Source organism: Pleurodeles waltl, chromosome 4_1 (genome assembly GCF_031143425.1).
Source record: "Pleurodeles waltl isolate 20211129_DDA chromosome 4_1, aPleWal1.hap1.20221129, whole genome shotgun sequence".
In the NCBI taxonomy this organism is placed as follows: Eukaryota; Metazoa; Chordata; class Amphibia; order Caudata; family Salamandridae; genus Pleurodeles; species Pleurodeles waltl.
Genome location: NC_090442.1, coordinates 404,251,491 through 404,268,883, shown reverse-complemented (window position 1 = coordinate 404,268,883; position 17,393 = coordinate 404,251,491). Strand labels below are relative to the sequence as shown.

General features: G+C 44.6%; 1 protein-coding gene across 1 annotated transcript in view; it reads left to right on the top strand.

Moving 5' to 3' along the window:
* Positions 1–357: 357 nt before the first annotated feature.
* Positions 358–17,393, top strand: part of SYT10 (synaptotagmin 10) — a 210,373-nt gene continuing 193,337 nt past the window's right edge. The window contains exon 1 of the mRNA XM_069228631.1: positions 358–754. Coding sequence (XP_069084732.1) covers positions 478–754 — 277 coding nt within the window. The 5' untranslated portion in view covers positions 358–477. The remainder of the gene's footprint in view (positions 755–17,393) is intronic.

Genomic DNA, 17,393 nt, shown 5'->3' with positions numbered 1-17,393 from the left:
CCCTTCTCATAAGTTCTGAAAATAAAAAGCTGTCCCTCTTTCCTGTACAAATCATACACTTGTCAAAATAAGCTACAAGTGCAGGCTCGTGTAAATAAAGTTGTCAGAGGTGCAAAGCGGGAAGAAGTAATGCACTGCCTGCACGTTTCCGGACCATTAACGCGGCCCTGGCAAGGGTCCCGCTGTGGGGACTCAGGGTGGTAACTACTTTCAGCTCTTGCAGCTGTAGTCGTGTCGTGCATGACAGACACTAGCACATACCCAGACGCAGGCAGGGGGTGCAGCTGGCGCCGAGCCCCCCACCATCCTGAGGCCCCTCCCCAGCAGTGACTTCCCCCAGCCACGTGCAGCCCCAGCCCCGCGCTGCGCCCCCATTGGAAGCGGTTGCAACAGCCTGCGAAGCAGGGAAAGGCGTTCTTCCTCAAAAGGCGTTGCTAAGGACCGCCGGGTTGATGATTTTTTTAAAGTCTCGCTCAGATGCACCGTGCCACATGCGCCGCGCTCGTGTGTGCTGCTGCCGGCTACCGGAGCGCCAGAGCCGCCGCCGGGGTGGCCCCCTTCCCGCCGAGTGCCCAGGGGCAAACATGGCTTAGCGGCGCAGGCATGAGCGTGCAGCAGGGGCTCAGTCTGTGCCAGAAGGCGCTGGAGATCGTCTCCGAGCTTTGCCTGGGCGGCCAGGTGGACTGGGAGAAATGCTCGGGTATCATCCCGACGGACAACTTGGCGAGCCGGCCTGGGGGTGGCAGCAGCACAGGTAGGAGCAGCCGCGCCTTCTCTCAGCGCCCAGTTCATGCGCCCTCTTCTCTGGTCTGTGCCTGGGTGTCTAGGGCACTACCGTCCGCATGCGCGCATCAGTGCAAGTCATACACATGCTGTGACCCTCGGACCCTCTGCCTGCTTCGGCTGGCTTCTCGACTCTTCTTCCTCGGCCCTTTGCCTCCATACAGTTTCTTCCGTGCGTCTCTTTTCATTTTCCACCTGTTGCCTTCCACTTCTGCCTCTATCAACAAGTGCATCCGTTCGCTCTGTACCACCCGTGCCTCCACCGTTCTCTGCTTCACGTCTGTCTACCTGTCTCTCTCGTATTCCCAGTCTTCCACTCTTCTCACCAAACGGTTCTCCTCTTCCCCAGACCTTTCATCTTTGCTCTCCTTTGACCTACCTTTGAGTAAACCCCATTCCGTCCCTTCGTTTGCTCTGTGCATCTGCCTCCTCTCAAGTCTATATGCCCTACTTTTCCTCAGGCCACCTCTCATCTTTACCCCTACTTGACTCTCTCTGTCATTATCCTACCTGTTTCTGCTTTTTCACCCTTTAGCCCCATCTGATCACCCAGGCCACTACCCCTCTGCTCTTCTGCTGTTAGAACTCACCTGCACACCGCTCTCTTTCCGTCCTCCTCTGTGCGCTCTTCTTACGGTTATTCCCGCTCTCGGTCGGATCTCCTTTAGCATTCATTTGGCGGCCCCTAGTTTTCCTGTCTTGCTGCTCCTTAAGGCGGCCCTGTCCGTTGACCTGGCCTCTTGTCCCCTCTCTTTCTCCCTCTGCCATGTCTCAACCTACTGTGATGTCCCCTCTCTTTCTCTCTGTTCGCTATTTGGCCATGTGTGCTCTCTCTCTGTCCCTCTTATGCGCCCCTTCTTTGCCCATTCCATGCCCCGTGCATCCCGTCTTTGTCTGCGCACCTTTCCCCCTTTATGTCCGTTCTTGTTGCGGCTTATCCCCTCTTTCTCTCCTCTTGGCCGCACACTGGCCCCGACTCCACTCTCCGTACGCGTCTTGGCCATTGTCAGCTCCCTGTCCGCTTCTTGGCGCTTGTCTGGGCACTTTGCCCGCTCATCACCACAAAGTCCTCTCCATCTGTCCGATCCATGTCCCATTCCCCCTGTCGCACCTTGTCCACTTCCTCTGTCCGTTCTCGTCGTGCCTTGTCCCCGCTCTGCCCGCTCCGCTGCTGTGGCATCTGCCTGGCTCTGCGGAGTGCGGGGGACGCGGCACAGACACAAATAGAGCGGCGGTGGAGTCTCGGTGCGTGGGCGGTGGGAACGTTCAACCTTTTATTTGCATGAGGGGTCGGTGAGGGTCTTCTGACAAAGAGCAGTTTACGCCTCGGTGTATGACTAACCCTAGTTATGGCAGTTGCGCACAGGAATATAACACCATTCTTTAAAATCACAGCACACAGCTAGATTAGGAAAGGACAGTTCCATCGCGGGGAACAGAGCATGGCATGGGCACGTGCCGGCACTCTGCCCTCTTCTTCAGTCACCAGACTCACATTTGAAATTGTGTAATGTTGGCGGAAACACCACGGACAAGCAGCCCAAGGTATTTCTAAGTGAAATGAGTATCGCGGTAACCATTCAGCTCTGGCAACGGGGCTATGCAACGTGTTATGGTGGGAGTGAGGAAGTCGGCCGCAGTCTGCAGGTGCCCTTGCAGCTTCTCTGCCTCCAGGATGTGTTACTTGGAGCTCTAGTCTAAGAAAACTTAGTGAAAATTGAAGGAAATAGTGGTTAATTTCATAAACTGCTTTAGAAAATTATTTTGCCTTGACGTCAATCTGTTTTAAGAAATGTAAATATGAACTTAATGTATGGAAAATAAAGCAACCGGGCTTTTTTTATTAGAGAATGTATTTTACACCACCTACATACTCAGTTGTGTGCGCCCAAGCGCACAGCTAGACTAACTGCACCAGAAGCTCTCTTACAATGAGTAGTCCGCCCAAGTGGCGTATTTTGAAATGTAAAACATGTGCACCTTGTTCCCTTTCTTCCCCTAATCCCATTTATTCTTTATCTCTTCCCCCATTTCATCCTCTTTCCTCTCAGTCCTTATTCTGTTGTTTTCCTCTCCTAATTTCTCATTTATCTGCGGCCACTTTCACAGATAGCGTTTTATTTCTGTTTTTACCTCTTGTAACAATGCCTCCTTTTGCAGGATTAATGGAAGCCCTGGAGTTCTGCTTTCTGTCTTTTTTTCTTTGAAATTATTTGCTTTCCTTAATAGGCATGGGGTTGGGTGCTCGGGGGATGCAGATGGGGCACGGCCCCCAGTTGGCCACACCCTGGTCATACTCTGGGATCCGGAGCACCGTTGGTAGTGTGAAACAGGCACCTCTTGTTTCTTGGCTGAACCAGGCTCGCGCCGCGCAGCTGCACCTGCACGGTTAGTCGGTGTTTCTCAGTTTGCCACGGTGCGCACAGGGAACCCCTCCGTACTTCCCCGCGTGCAACAAGTCTCGGAACAGTTCGCTCCCTCGGTGACAACCGTAGTGCGCATGCCCTGCTCCCCTCACCGCCGCAGTGCCAGTGTGGAGCTCGCGCCATTCCACCTCACGGGTTCTGCACAAGTGGGGACGGCACAAGACCTGCGCCAGAGCCGTGAAACTGTCTTTCAAAAACATGCAAGGAGTAATTTGTTTGCGATTCACGTTAGCCAAGGCTTGCAATAAACCTTACCTACCTGGGGGCAGGAGAAGAGTTCTGCAGCTCACTGGGAGGAGTTCAGGCATCTGCGGGCGACTTTTTTCGAAGCCGCTAATTGATGCTGGGGTGTGGACTGCTGCAATCGTGGCTGTGAAGAGCGCCGCATTTAATGAATGGATGAGGCTGTTCTGCACAACAACGATTGTCAAGTACATCTTCTGTAGGCATAAATAGGCGCACTGCTACGTCACTTCAGCATAGATTTGCATACGTGTATATTGTTATTTTACACGGACATGGTTTGAATCTTTCTGGAAGGAGTATCGAAGAGCGATAGAGAGCATTTTTATCAACACAGGGGCATAGCAACACAAGCTGCTTGCACTATTTATTTATTGTGAGCAGGGACGTAGGAGACATTGCATTTCGTGTGGGGGCGGGGGTGACAGGGATATCCTAGGGGATTTTCATCTGACCATATATTAATTGTAAAATCCTGAAGTGAAATCTGAAGGTAGGCACGCACATCATGCGAGTATGTTTTTATTGATATTTGCATTCTGCAAATTAATTAGATCAAATATCAAAATATGTTTCTGTTCATAAGGGTTCTGAGTGTTAAGGGTTTTAAAGGGTTCATAGGGTTCTGGTGTGGATTAAGGAAGAGGGTAGTAAGGACAGTAAATTCGTTTTAGCATTCAGGGGTGGGTAAGGGTACACAGTAGTGGTACTAAAGGTTTTAAAGGGGGTTTTATGATTCAACAGTGGGCAGTAGTAAATAGTGATAAGGGGGTTTTGGGGCTTTATTGGGCAGGTAAAGATAAAAGGAGGTAGGAGTGTTGGAAATTTTCCCTTCCTGCAAGGCAACCCCAATATTTTGGCTTTTTTGCTGAATCTTGTTTTTGTGGCTATAGGACTCTGTGCACTTTACTCCTACTAAGCAATTGGAAAATACTTTTGCTCCCCCTTTCACAATGGTAACATTGGTATACTCTTGATTGGCTTATTTAACTTACCTATATATTTATAATAATATATGGTACTATGCGTACACAAGTCCTATAAATTAAATGTCACCAGTGAGCTGTATCACTCATTGTGCCAATCGCTACAGTGACAAAGTAAACCATGTCTCCAGGCCTAACTCTGTGGCCTGGATGTGCAGTTTCAAACTGCTAATTATACCTGTAAAAATAAACAATTTTATGAGACCTAAACCTTCCTTTTAAATATTGTCACACCAAAGGGAGGCCATATTTCCCATTGGAAATGGTGCATGGTATTTAAAAGTAGGGCATGTAGAAGTTTAACAGTCCACATAACCTTACAGTGGATTACATTATAATACTGTATAGAAACAGCTAGATAAATATTTTTAAGGGTTCTTTTTAATAGTTAGCAACATCCAGTGTAATAGTAGATTGATTTTTTTCTAACAATTACAGAAAAGCTACTTTAGAAAATATAGCTTTGCCTGCCTAGAGCCTCTGAAGGCTTTCCAGTAACTATTCAACTGATGTGTTTTACATGTCTTGATAGTGAAATACGGCCAAATTCATTTTTCACTATTTCAAGGCCTATCTCTCCCATAAGCTAACATGGGGATTGCCTTTAGATGGCTTTTAAATGCAGTTTCCCATTGGGAGCAGACCGAGACTTTGGGGTCTCTGAACTCACAATTTTAAAATACACCTTTTAACAAATTTGGTTATTAGATTATCTGTTAGAACATGCCATTTTTAGAAAGTGGGCATTTTCTTGCTTAACCATTCTGTTCCTCCGCCTGGCTACTGAACACACATCTGGGTCAGACTGACAGTTGGGCTATCTGTGAATTCCATCTAGACTGGAAGGGAGAAGCTGACACCTGCACTTGAAAGGGCTGTGCCTGTCCTCTCACAATGCAATCTCGAACCCTCTAGTGTGTGTCTGGGACAGGGCAAGGAAGAGGCAGGGTCTTGTGTACTACAAATACTTTCCTTTGAAGTTTGCCTACTTCAGTGGCAGAAATGACCATAAGCATTGGACTGCAGACCCCACAACTTTAGAACACTTCTGGATCAAGAGAAACCTCTGCAAAGGAGAAGAGCTGAAGAGCTGTGAGGAGTAGTACTGTCCCTTTGCTGTGTGTGCTTTGTTGGGTTGCCTGCAGTTGCTGCTTCTGCCTTAGAGAGGACAAAGACTGGACTTTGCTGTGTATCCTGCTTGTGAAGATTCTCCAAGGGCTTGTACTGAGCTTACCTCCTGTTAAGAAGTCTCAGGGATATCAAAGACTTCATAAATATTGGCTATGTTTCTAAACTGGTGTGGAGTCATTTTGTGGTGCTGTCAGTGTGTTACTGTGTGTGTTTGTGCAAATACGTTACACATTGCCTCTGAGATAAGCCTGATTGCTTGTGCCAAGCTACGAAAGGGGTGAGCAATGGTTATCTGAGCCATGCATCTCTCCCTTACCCTGACTAGAGTGAGGGTCCCTACTTGGACAGGGTGTAAACTGACTGAAAACTAGATACCCAATTTTTAACAGGAGTGCACTATGATAATCTCATTGTCCTCCCATATCTGACACAAAATCCAGTTTTACACACCTATGTCCAGGATCTTAAGGTTCTGAGGCAGGTAGAGGTAAAGAGAGGTGAGGGGGTTTTAAGGTTCACAGGAAGGAAGTAGTAATGTGTGCCAAGTTCGTGTTAGGGCTCAGGGTTGAGTAGAGGTAAAGGGAGGTAAGGGGTTTTAGTGTTTAAAGGAGGGTATATGGAGGCAAGGGGGTATTAGAGTTCAGAGGTAGGTAGCTATAATGGGAGATAAGGGTTTTTTAAGGTTGAGGGGAGGTTAAAGTTAAAGAGAGGTAAGCAGATTTTAAGGTTATGGGGAGGGATGAGGTAAAGGGTGCCAAGGGAGTGTTAGGGTTCACAGGTGGATGGAGATACAGGGAGGTAAGAGATTTTTAGGGTTCTATTATGATTTGGGTCAAGGGAGGTAAAGAGTTTCTATGGTTCAGTGGTGGCAAGAGGTGAAAGGAGGCAAGGCTTTTTATAGTTCATGTTCTGAAGTAATGGGAGATAAGGGTGTTTTAGGATTCAAGGATGGATAGAGCTCAAGAGAGGTTAAGGTTTTGTAGCATTCAGTGGGCAGGTAAAGGTAAAGGGAGGTCAAGAGAATTTCAGGCTTCAGCAGTGTGGAGGGACAAAAGGAGGTAAGGGGGTTTCAGGAGTGGGTAGATCTAAAGGGGGTAAGGGTAGTTTTGGGTTCTGATGTGGATAGAGGTGAAAGGAGATGAGGGGTTTTTGGGTTCAGAGGAGGGAAGAAGTAAAGAGGGGGTAAAGAGTTTAAATAAAAAGGTGGAGTTTGGGTGAGTTAACCATAAAACAAGGAAAATAAACAGAAAACACGAACAACAGAGTTGGTCATGGTAGGATGGTAGCTGTTAGAAAGTGGGTTTCTGGTTGGTCGAGTTATGCACCCTGTCCAAGTAGGAACCACAATCCTAGTCAGGGTAAGTCATAAACACACCCTAAATTAACCTGTGCTCACCCTCTGGTAGCTTGGCATGGAGCATTCAGGCTTAACTTAAGAGGTACTGTGTTAAGTATTTGTGAAACACTTCAAATAGTAAAACAGTGAAAACATCACTCAAAAGGATACCATACCTGGTTTGAAAAATAGAGCTTAATTTAATAAATAAAATAAGACCAAAACAACACAAATCTAATAAGTAGAACTTGAGATATGAATTTCAAAGGTGAAAAATACTGTGGTACTGTTATTTCACTTTATTTCATTGTCTTTGTTTTCACAGCACTCAAACTACGGGAAGACTGACTCAGAGCATTGAGGGAGGTAAGCAGGTAAAAGAGAGCAGGGTGGCAGCATGGGATAGAGGAAAATTACTGGATTACTTTAATAAACTGGTATTTGGGGCACAGCCTTTGTAACAACAGAGCAACTCTGACCATGCTATGGTCACATTCCAGGCAGATCTGCCACATTAGATAATTTAATGTGGAGGATGTTTGGTGTTGAAGATGTCTGGATCTTTTATCTGACAGATTTTGAAGGATCTACTTTAGCTATCTGGTTAGCTGATGGGTTGAGAAATATTCGTCAAGTTAGTGACACAGCGAGTGGTGCTGAATCAAATTCAGAAAAGTATGATCCTTATGTAAAGCATGCCATGAAATGTGGGGATTTCAACCTCATTTATCCTTGCAATCTTCCCAGCACCCTCAGTACAGAATCCCAGATGTCTCAAGGAGAACCCACAGTACAAGAAGCTTGTCATATGTTTAATACTCAGCCAACCCCTGGAGAGCTTTCAGGACTACAATGGATGTTAGTAGGGAGCGCTTAACTTGCTATCCCATCTTGTCAGAGATGGTGCTTTGGTCATTGTACTGCAGGGAGTTAATGCTCGATACCTTATACCATTGGCCTGACATCCCTCACCTCCTTTGTGCATACCTCCTTTTCATTAAAGTGATTCTTGAGATATTCATAAAGCTCTCCCCTCACCTCGCCTGTTGCTCTGGACTCATGCACCCATATCTTCTCCCGTGAACAAGTAGCACTAAGGCTGTATTTTCTTCACTGCCCTGCAGGCTTGACTTGAAGTCTGTGGTGGGTATTACTGAGAAGGAGCTGGTACTCTAGAAAATGAGTAAACAAAGATGTTGCACGGAGTTGGTGAGGTGGGTGTCACTTGAGCTGGTGCCTTGTCAGTTCCTTAATGCTATCGGGAGGTGAGGCAGTGGCTCCTTACTGCTAGGCAGAGGAAATTAGGCATTTTTTCCTTACGGTTGCAGGGGAGGTGATGTGGCATCAGTGGCAAGGTGTCAGTTTGGTGGGTTGTAGCACTCAGTGGGGACCCCGGCTCCAGTGCAGGCAACGGTGTGGAGTCAGACAGCGGCACCAGTTCCGAAGTCACTCTGGAGTTGATGTACTTGGTTTCTTTTTGGTTGCACTAGAACTCACTAGAGCGCAGGAACTGGATTTGGCACCACTTGGCAGGTCAGAGCTCTCAGTAAGAGAACCAAGGTGCTGGCAGATGAAGCCTTTGATGTCCTTGAGACTTCTTAACAGGAGGCAAGCTCAATCCAAGCCGTTGGAGAACCTTTGGAAGCAGGATGTAGAAAGCAAAGACCAGTCCTTTCACCTCCATTACAGAAGTAGCTTGCAGCAGGCCAGCAGAGCAAAGCAACAGGGAGAGTGTCAGTCCCTCCTACAGCATCCAGCTCTTCTTTCTTGCAGAATGTCCTCAGTCCAAAAAGATTATATCTTCATGGGGTCAGAGGTCCAGTACTTACACCCATTCCTGTCAGTGATGTAGGCAAACTTCAAAGAAAAGTCTTTGCAGAGCACACAATCCTACCTTTCCTGTCCTGGCCCCAGACACACTTCAGAAGAATGGAGACTGCTTTGTGTAGGGACAGGCACAGCCATATTCAGGAGCAAGTGTCAGCTCCTCCATCCCTCTAGCTCAGGAAGACTCATCAGGATATGCAAGGTACACCCCAGCTCCCTTTGTGTGACTGTGTAGAGTGAATTCACAAACAGCTCGACTGTCATCCTGACCCAGGCGAGTATTCCACCGACAGGCAGAGCCACAGAATGGTTAAGCAAGAAAATGCCCACTTTCTAAAAGTGGCATTTTCAACATTACAAGTTAAAAACCAACTTCACCAAAAGATGTATTTTTAAATTGTGAGTTCAGAAACCCCAAACTCCATGTCTCTATCTGCTCCCAATGGTAAATTACATTTAAAAAGATATTTCAAGGCAATCCCCATGTTATTGTAAGGGAGAGATAGTCCTTGCAATAGTTAAAACCGAATTTAGCAGTATTTCACTATCAGGACATGTAAAACACACCAGTACATGTCCTAACTTTTAAATACACTGCATCCTGCCCATAAGGCTGCCTTGGGCATACCTAGGGGTGACTTACATGTAGTAATAGTGAAGGTTTGGGCCTGGCGAGTTGGTGCACTTGCCAGGTGGACATGGCAGTTTGAACTGCACACACGGACACTGCAATGGCAGGCCTAGGGCATGTTTGTACTCGTGGGTGGCACAATCAGTGCTGCAGGCCCACTAGTAGCAGCTGATTTATAGGCCCTGGGCACACATAATGCACTTTACTAGGGACTTACTAATAAATCAAATATGCCAATCATGGATAAATCAATCTCCAATACAATTTAGACAGAGAGCACTTGCACTTTAGCAGTGGTATAAACCAATCACTAATACAACTTAGACAGAGAGCACTTGCACTCTAGCACTAGTCAGCAGTGAAAAGTGGCCAGAGTCCTAAAGCCAGCAAAAATGAAATTCAGCATAGGATTAAAAAAACAGGAGGTCAGAAGCTAAAAGTTTGGGAATAACCCTGCAGAAATGGCAATTTCCAAAACAGGGTTAGTCAAATTTCAGGGTCTTCACCCACCTCATCTCATGGTGACACCCATAACCTTGAATTTTGTAATTCGCACTCTTGTCTGTCCTAGATCCAGTTGTTGCCTTTATTTGTCTATGGTAACGGTTCTCAGTATGAAGCACTATTGTAAGCTGACGCTAGGTATGTATTATTTGGACCTTCAAAGACTTTGAATAAAGGGCAATTAAAAGTATTCCAGTGAACCATAGTTTAAATCAAAGAAATTAATATTTTTAATTAACTCATTTAGCACGTTTTGAAAAAATGCGGATTAACTATGAAGTTTGTCTAAAGTTTTTGAAAATCTTTGTCATATTGTTTTATAATCAACCCAATTCCTCGTTATTAGTTAATTGGACCTTGATTTTGTCACTTTCACTTCTCAAAGTACTGGTTAATATTCTGCTAATTGTCCTGGTCATTTAGAATTCCTATTCCAGAACATATTACAGACTCTCATGCTTAAAGTTACATTTTATTTGCAAAGTAATTGCTGCAAATCAAGCAAATCTGACTTGGCACCTAAGCCTATGAATAATCCCTTCTTTTATGATATTTCCCTTTCCAGGTACACTTCATTAATGTTGGACTAACTACTGCTATAGGTCATGATGCGTGTTGCAATATCCCTTAATGAGACTTCAGAAACATTCAGATTGCTGTAGACTGAGATAAATAGTGGACATTCGAAGGTGACAAATACAGTGGTACTGTTATTTCACTTTATTTCATTGCCTTTGTTTTCATATCACTCAAACTACAGGTAGACTGATTCAGAGCACTGAGGGAGGTAAACAGGTAAAAGGGAGCAGGGTGACAGCTTGGGATAGAGGGCAATTACTGGATTACTTTAATAAATTAGAACTGGTATGTGGAGCCCAACTTTTGGAACAACAGAGCAACTCTGACTGTTTTATGGTCCCTTTCGAGGCAGATGTGCCACAGTAGATAATTTGAAATGGAGGAAGGTTGGTGTTGGAGATATCTGGATCTTTTATCTGACAGAATATTGAAGATCACCTTTAGCTATCTGGTTAGCTGATGGGGTGAGAAATATTTGTCAAGGGAGTGGCACAGTGAGTTGTGCTGAATCAAATTCAGAAAAGTAAGATCCATATGTGGAGCATATCATGAACTTCATAGGTTCAAGTGTGACTTAGGTATACAAAGGTGAATAATTCCTGTTAGAAGGGCCTTGACAATTAAGAGATTTTCCCTCAAAATGATTGAATTGTGTGAGGTAGTTGTTCAGTCTGAGGCATGTTGGTGTCTGCGAAGTAAGGAAACAGGGATTAGCTATTTGTACCTACCAAAGTCTTGATTTCATTCCTTTATGACTTTCTTTTGGTTGTTGAGATGTAATAATGTCTAATAAAAGCAAGCATTGGCAAAGTCAATAGGTCTTGCTTTGCCAATCTTTTTTGGGGATGCTGAACAGTACTGGTAAAAAGCAATACTTTCCACAGGAGCTGTTGAGTTTTGGATAAAAAGGCTTGGTGATGCAGTTACAGTTCGCAGTCGCATCATTCTTTTAGCATGTGTGTGCATCATCACTCATGAGCGAGCCTACAAAATGACCCAGATGTCATTTTCTTTTACTGTTGACCGATCCAAGATGGCATTGCTCAGAAAAAAAAAAACTGTGTAAGTACATAGCTGCATGGCCTTACCCAAGCAGAGGCCGAGAATAAGGGGGTGTCAAAAAAAGTGCATTTCCCATTTTAATTCCCATTCAGAGTTTGAACACGACTGCATTCCGAACCACTGGACGGAATTACATCAAATTTGGCAGAAAGCTAGCTCCTGGTCCAGAAAGAAGGCTATTTCTTATTTGTTTTAAATCCATTCAGTAGCTTTAGAGAAATTAAAGGAAAGACAAATTTGTATATCTAGAGACACAAACACTTCACAAACCCTCCTGTCCATACAGAGATTTGATTGGCTGCCAACACTTAAAGCAGGAAGTGTTGGCAGCCATTTTGAGACTCAACTTCAACTGAGTCCCAAAATCAAACATTAAAACGGAAAAGGGTGCAGGGTATATTGACCCTAACCACCAAGCCTTCAATTCACTTCAAAATTTGTGAATATTCTGAATTTCACAGTGAATTTTAAAGAAAGCATGCGTGGTCTCCAGCACTTGCTTTTAATTTTGCCCCTGAGTGGGCCATGTTCTAGGGGCATTGCATAGTTATGAAGAAGGGGGATGCACGATACCCCCCCCCCCACAGGGCTTTGAAAAGCCCTGAGGGACCACTACCTCCCTAGGGCCACATGTAAAGCAACTGCAGGATGCCACACAGACCCCCCCAGATCCCGGGGACCGCCACCTCCCAAGGTGCTAAATTAATAAAATTATGTGGGGGACCGGGACCACCTGGGCCTCGGGGACCAACACCTCCCGGGGCAATAATAGATAATGATCAGGGTGCCCCGGCGACCATCATCTCCCCAGGACCAATTAAACACTTAAAATAGAAAAAGGAGTACTGTGCGCCCCCCCCTTCTGGAGCTCCCTCCTGGAGTGACATATGGTCCTTGGGACCACCAACCCCCAGCGCCGGCTCCTGCTACTTCCTGCGGTGCCCACCCTTGGGAGGTAGCTGTTTGCTTGTGCTTGGAGGGAGTTATGGCAACTCCCGCCAAGCAAAAGCAAACATTCCACTTTCAGCAAGAGGGAGCTTTAAAAATGCTTGCTGAAAGCGGAGTTTTCACCTCTTTTCCTGCCCACTGTCATGCGGACAGGGAAAAAGATAAAACTATTGCTCCCACATGCAGGAAGCTGCATTCCCAGCACAAAAGCGGGGATCCTTGAAGGTTCCCTTGTTGTCCTTTCTTATATAAATTTAAAGCTCCATCTTGTAAAGTTATCCGATGGGGACGCTCAAACAAAACTCACATTGGCAAAGTTACAGACAAACAACATCACTGGAGATAGTTCCTCAGTGTCCTTTAGGTAGCTGTAGTGTATGAGATGCACTATACATTTACCCAACGAAATAACACTTACTAATTAGCCAGTAGAAAGTACTTCAGTTGGGTAGATATTCTGCACAAAATGCTGGCCTCCTCTTGGATGAAAAAGCAGGGCAGGATTCAATCTGCCATGCTGCTCCTTTCACAGAAATTAAATCTCAACGAGAAGCATTTACAGATATAAACAAAGCAGCTGCCCAAGTTGAAGTTCCATTCTGTAAAGTACTAATCATCCAAATTTCTTGCACATGGTGAAGGCAATGCAAGTGTTTTTCTCTGCATTTTCACCTTGAACAGTTATTTGTAAACCTCTATGGAGGGGTTGGGTGGTTATAGGGAGTTGGTTGCAGGGCCTGGACACAGATCAGGACCTGCGGGCAAACTCCTGCCATGCATGGCCAAAGGCTGTGCGTGGTGCGGAATTGGGTGGTTACAGCCAGACTCCACGGCGCATGACTGAAGGCCTCGGGTGACACGGGGTTGAAGGTTTATACACCGTTGGCCGCACATGGCCGAAGACTTGTATGGCACAGGGTTGGATTAACATATTGTAATTAAATTTATTTAACTTAAAATAAAACATCAAAATTCACTGAAAAAAAACAAAGATTACAGGGACGTTATAGATCGGAAAAAGAATAAAAGAAAACATAGAAATTCAATTAAAAAACAAATGTTACAGGGACGTTATAGTTAGGCTCACATTTTAAACATACAAAAACATAGAAATTCACCTGTTATAGTTAGTTCAAGTAACTATAACTCATGCCCTAAGGTAGCTATAATTCGTGCCATCACCATTCAATTTTTTGCTCAAAGATTTTACTGCAAATATTACATTTTATATTATCAATGATGTTACATGTTATGCAAGATGTCATGTGTGCTGTAATATGTGAGGTAATTAGAAGTGCATGGCAAGGGCGCAGGTTATAGTTACCTTAGGGCACAAGTTATAGCTACTTGAAATAACATTAACTCTAACATGTTAATTTCTATGGTTATGTACGTTTACATTGTGAGCCTAACTATAGCTTCTCTGTAACCTTTAGTTTTTTTAAGTATGTATATATATATATATGCATATATATAAAAATAATTGTGTAGGTGAGGGCAACAGAGGAGCGTGTGGGGAAGCCATTGAGGTAAGTAATAGGGAATAGGTGGGAGATATGAGAAGAGAGAGCTATAGGCAGCCCTAGGGGAAGAATCACACAAGGGAGGGAGACAGTAACCCAGTGGGAGAAGCACATGAGGGCTGCCAGTAACATGGAGCGTGCATGGGGAAAGTGTGGAGGGAAGAAGTAAATGGGAGAGAGAGCAAGCAGCCAGAAGAGAGAGAAAACACAGAGAGCTGAGAGTGAATATTTTGGGGAAGAAGAAATACAGTAGGAAGAGATCTGGATAACACTGCACCATGTTGGAGTGCTTAACAAAAAAAAAAGTAGTTCACCTAAAGAGCGCAGTGGAAGGATGAGTTAGCCAGTCAAGTGGATGGTAAAGAAGCTATACTCCAAGGGAGGGAAAATCACAAGATAAGCAGCTTAATCCATTATATACGGGTCAAGTAAATGAATAACAACAAAACCAACCAATGCTAAGCAATGAGGGGGGGAGGGTTGGCTGTAAGCCATTGTAGGCTCCTGGTAATCCCAAAATAGGTCTTTTGAAACCAGACAATTTGTGCTGTCTGGTAGGCTCAACTAAACAAGACTGGTAGTCAAGCTTTAGGCATGTTAAAATTCTGTGTCTTTGCTGTAATTAAGTTGGAAATAATGACTTCACGCATCCAAGGAATTCTTTGGGCCATCAGTAACAGGGATGAAGTCTCAGGTGTAGTTACTTGCATGAGTCAGAACAGCTCACTGTTGAAGTTTACTCACAGATTAGTGAATTATTGGTTACAGATGGAGCAGACCTGAGAAGGGATGGCCATGTGAATGGTGTTGATACAATAATAATAGACTCTAGAAGCTTGACCTTAGTCAGAGGAGGCGCTCATTTAAAGCTTGATGTGTGGTCCATAACCCGCTAGGTCAGTGGAGACAACAGCCTACACCCCTCTGGTGGCATATCCCCCTCTTCATTTAGATATCCCTTCAGCCTGGGTGGGATCACTATGACTTTGGTGCACCTGCTGGTGTGACACTTTCACTGAAAGAAGATCTGAATGTTGAGCATGCCCCATATTATTTTTGCCCACTCAGGATTATTTTTTCTTTTCACAAGAAGGACTTTCTTTCAGTAAAACAAAAAACACAATGGCCCTGACAGACAGAGAGTTTTCTCCCTGCCTGTGGCATTCATTTGTCATCTTCCTTCTTGCCTGTGTCTGCCATGCCTTGCATGCAGAACTGGTCAGGAAAATTAGTGCTGGTCACCCACTTTAATTAGGTTGAAATAACTTCCACTGTGACTTGAAGGATCAGTGGTGGATGGCTCACTAGGTCAAGGGTTTCTGACCATCAGAAGTCCTGCAATTTACCTGACTTCAAATGAGGCAGTAAAGTGTCAACTTGATGAGGCAGGAGGAAGGGACGTGCAATGGGTGTTGCTGTGGGTGTGCCACAGCAACACTATTGCATTTTGAGGCTGCCTCAGATTTACAAGATTTCATAAACCTGAGGCAGTGCCAAAATCTAACACCACCCCAGGGGTGGCGTTAGCAAGGCGTAATGAGGAGTACTTTTATTCCTGCTAATTTTTTGCTATTTCTATGCATGCTGGATTCTGCAGCACGCATAGAAAGAGCAAAATGCCAGACATGATTGTTTATGTGTGGGAAGGTGTCCCTTCCTGCACATTAACTATCATTTCAAAATTACACTTTGGCATTCTGCAGCACACACAGAAGTACAAAATCACCATTAGTGATTGTTTATGTGCAGGAGGGGACACCTTCCCACACATAAACAATCAAGCCCCTCAACGTAGACATCCTTGCACGATGGTGCAAGAATGCCTGCGTTGGCACAGGCAGCAACCCAGGGGTGCGCCGTATTCAATTATCCTTGTGTTGTGAAAATGACGGAGCGGGGCACTGCCAATTTTGGCACAGCGTCACTCTCCGTCATTTTCTTTTAAATAAGGGCCTTAGTTTTTAGAGGATTTTTCACTTGCTATTTTTAAAAAAACATACTTTCAAACTTTGGAAAAGTTTTGAAATTGGCATTAGTTAAAAAAAAAAGATTCATTTGTAAATTTTGGTCCCTCAACCAAATTGAATGTTTGATGATGTAGTGGTGAATGGTGCTTTTATAGGCATAACAGGCTAGTACGATTTAAAGACCTTTTGATATGGCCTTCCAGAGTAGTAGTTTGAACATTTAACTGCAAGAGAGGTAAACTGTGGAAAGGTTCTGGTGTTCTTAAATGAAACAGGCGTCCTCCACATGGGTTTCATGGCTCTCTTTCAAATATGCAAATCGTTTGAACTAATGGATACACAAAGGAGGAGTAAACTGAGATGCCCTTTCACTGCAGTGAAGTTCCTCAAAGCTATAAGAGTGCAAAACTCCCTTGTCTGTTTTTTTAACGTCCGCTTCCAGTCTCACCTATACTAGAGCCAAGTTTTGCCTCTGGTCAGCCATAGTAGAGATGCAATTGCCTTTGACCAATGTCTTGAACGAGTTCCAGACTGCTGAGACTGAAGCTTCTTCTGTCTAGTTGGTCTCAAAATATTCTTGGATCTGTCTGCTCATGTCTTGTGATATAGCTTATCCTTTATTATAGTCTCATCAAACCTTCGTGTCCCTCTCTTCCCAGGTATATCCTTCAGCCAAACGTCCCACATAACTGGGGCATAATCGGAGGTCACTATAAGGTCAGTTTCAGCTCAATCACTCTAATAGGAGAGTCAGAACCAGACATAACATTTGTTCTGGAATATGTCCTTTGTCTTTTCAAGAAACTGTAGTCTTTAACAGTGAGATGGGTGCTCCAAACATCTTGTGCACCCAGGGCAGAGAAAGTAGTTTAATTAGATAGGACCACAGCACACAAAACATATATAGTGGTATAATACAAGTGTAAACTTCGGTACAGCAGGTCCATTAATGAGTAAGAACAGTGTTCTTCTTTGTATTCCAGACAGATGTTCATTACGATCAGTAGTTGGGTTGAACACAGCCAATCAAGCACAGCCAACACATGTTTCGTCACACAGTGACTTTTTTCAAGGCTTTAGAGGATACATTGTACAAAGATTTTGACTTCACATTGGTACATCCAAATATCACGTATAAAGATAATAGCAAACAGGCAAAGATACAGACATGACGAAAGTGGCTAATTGTGTGAACGTAAGAGTATATATATACATAAGTCCATGAGACCAGCAAGAGGTGTCAAATAGTGAGCAGAGGTGATGAGAAGAGTAAATGCCACAAATCCACCTGCCATCATACCATGTCACCCTACATGTGCAGAAAGATCTAATACTCCATTGGTGGTGAACAGACCATTGTGAAGGGCCAAGATTTTATGGAAAACCTGACACGTTAGGAACCTACCTAGTTTGTAGGCGAGAAGTTAGGATAACCAACCAGAAAGAT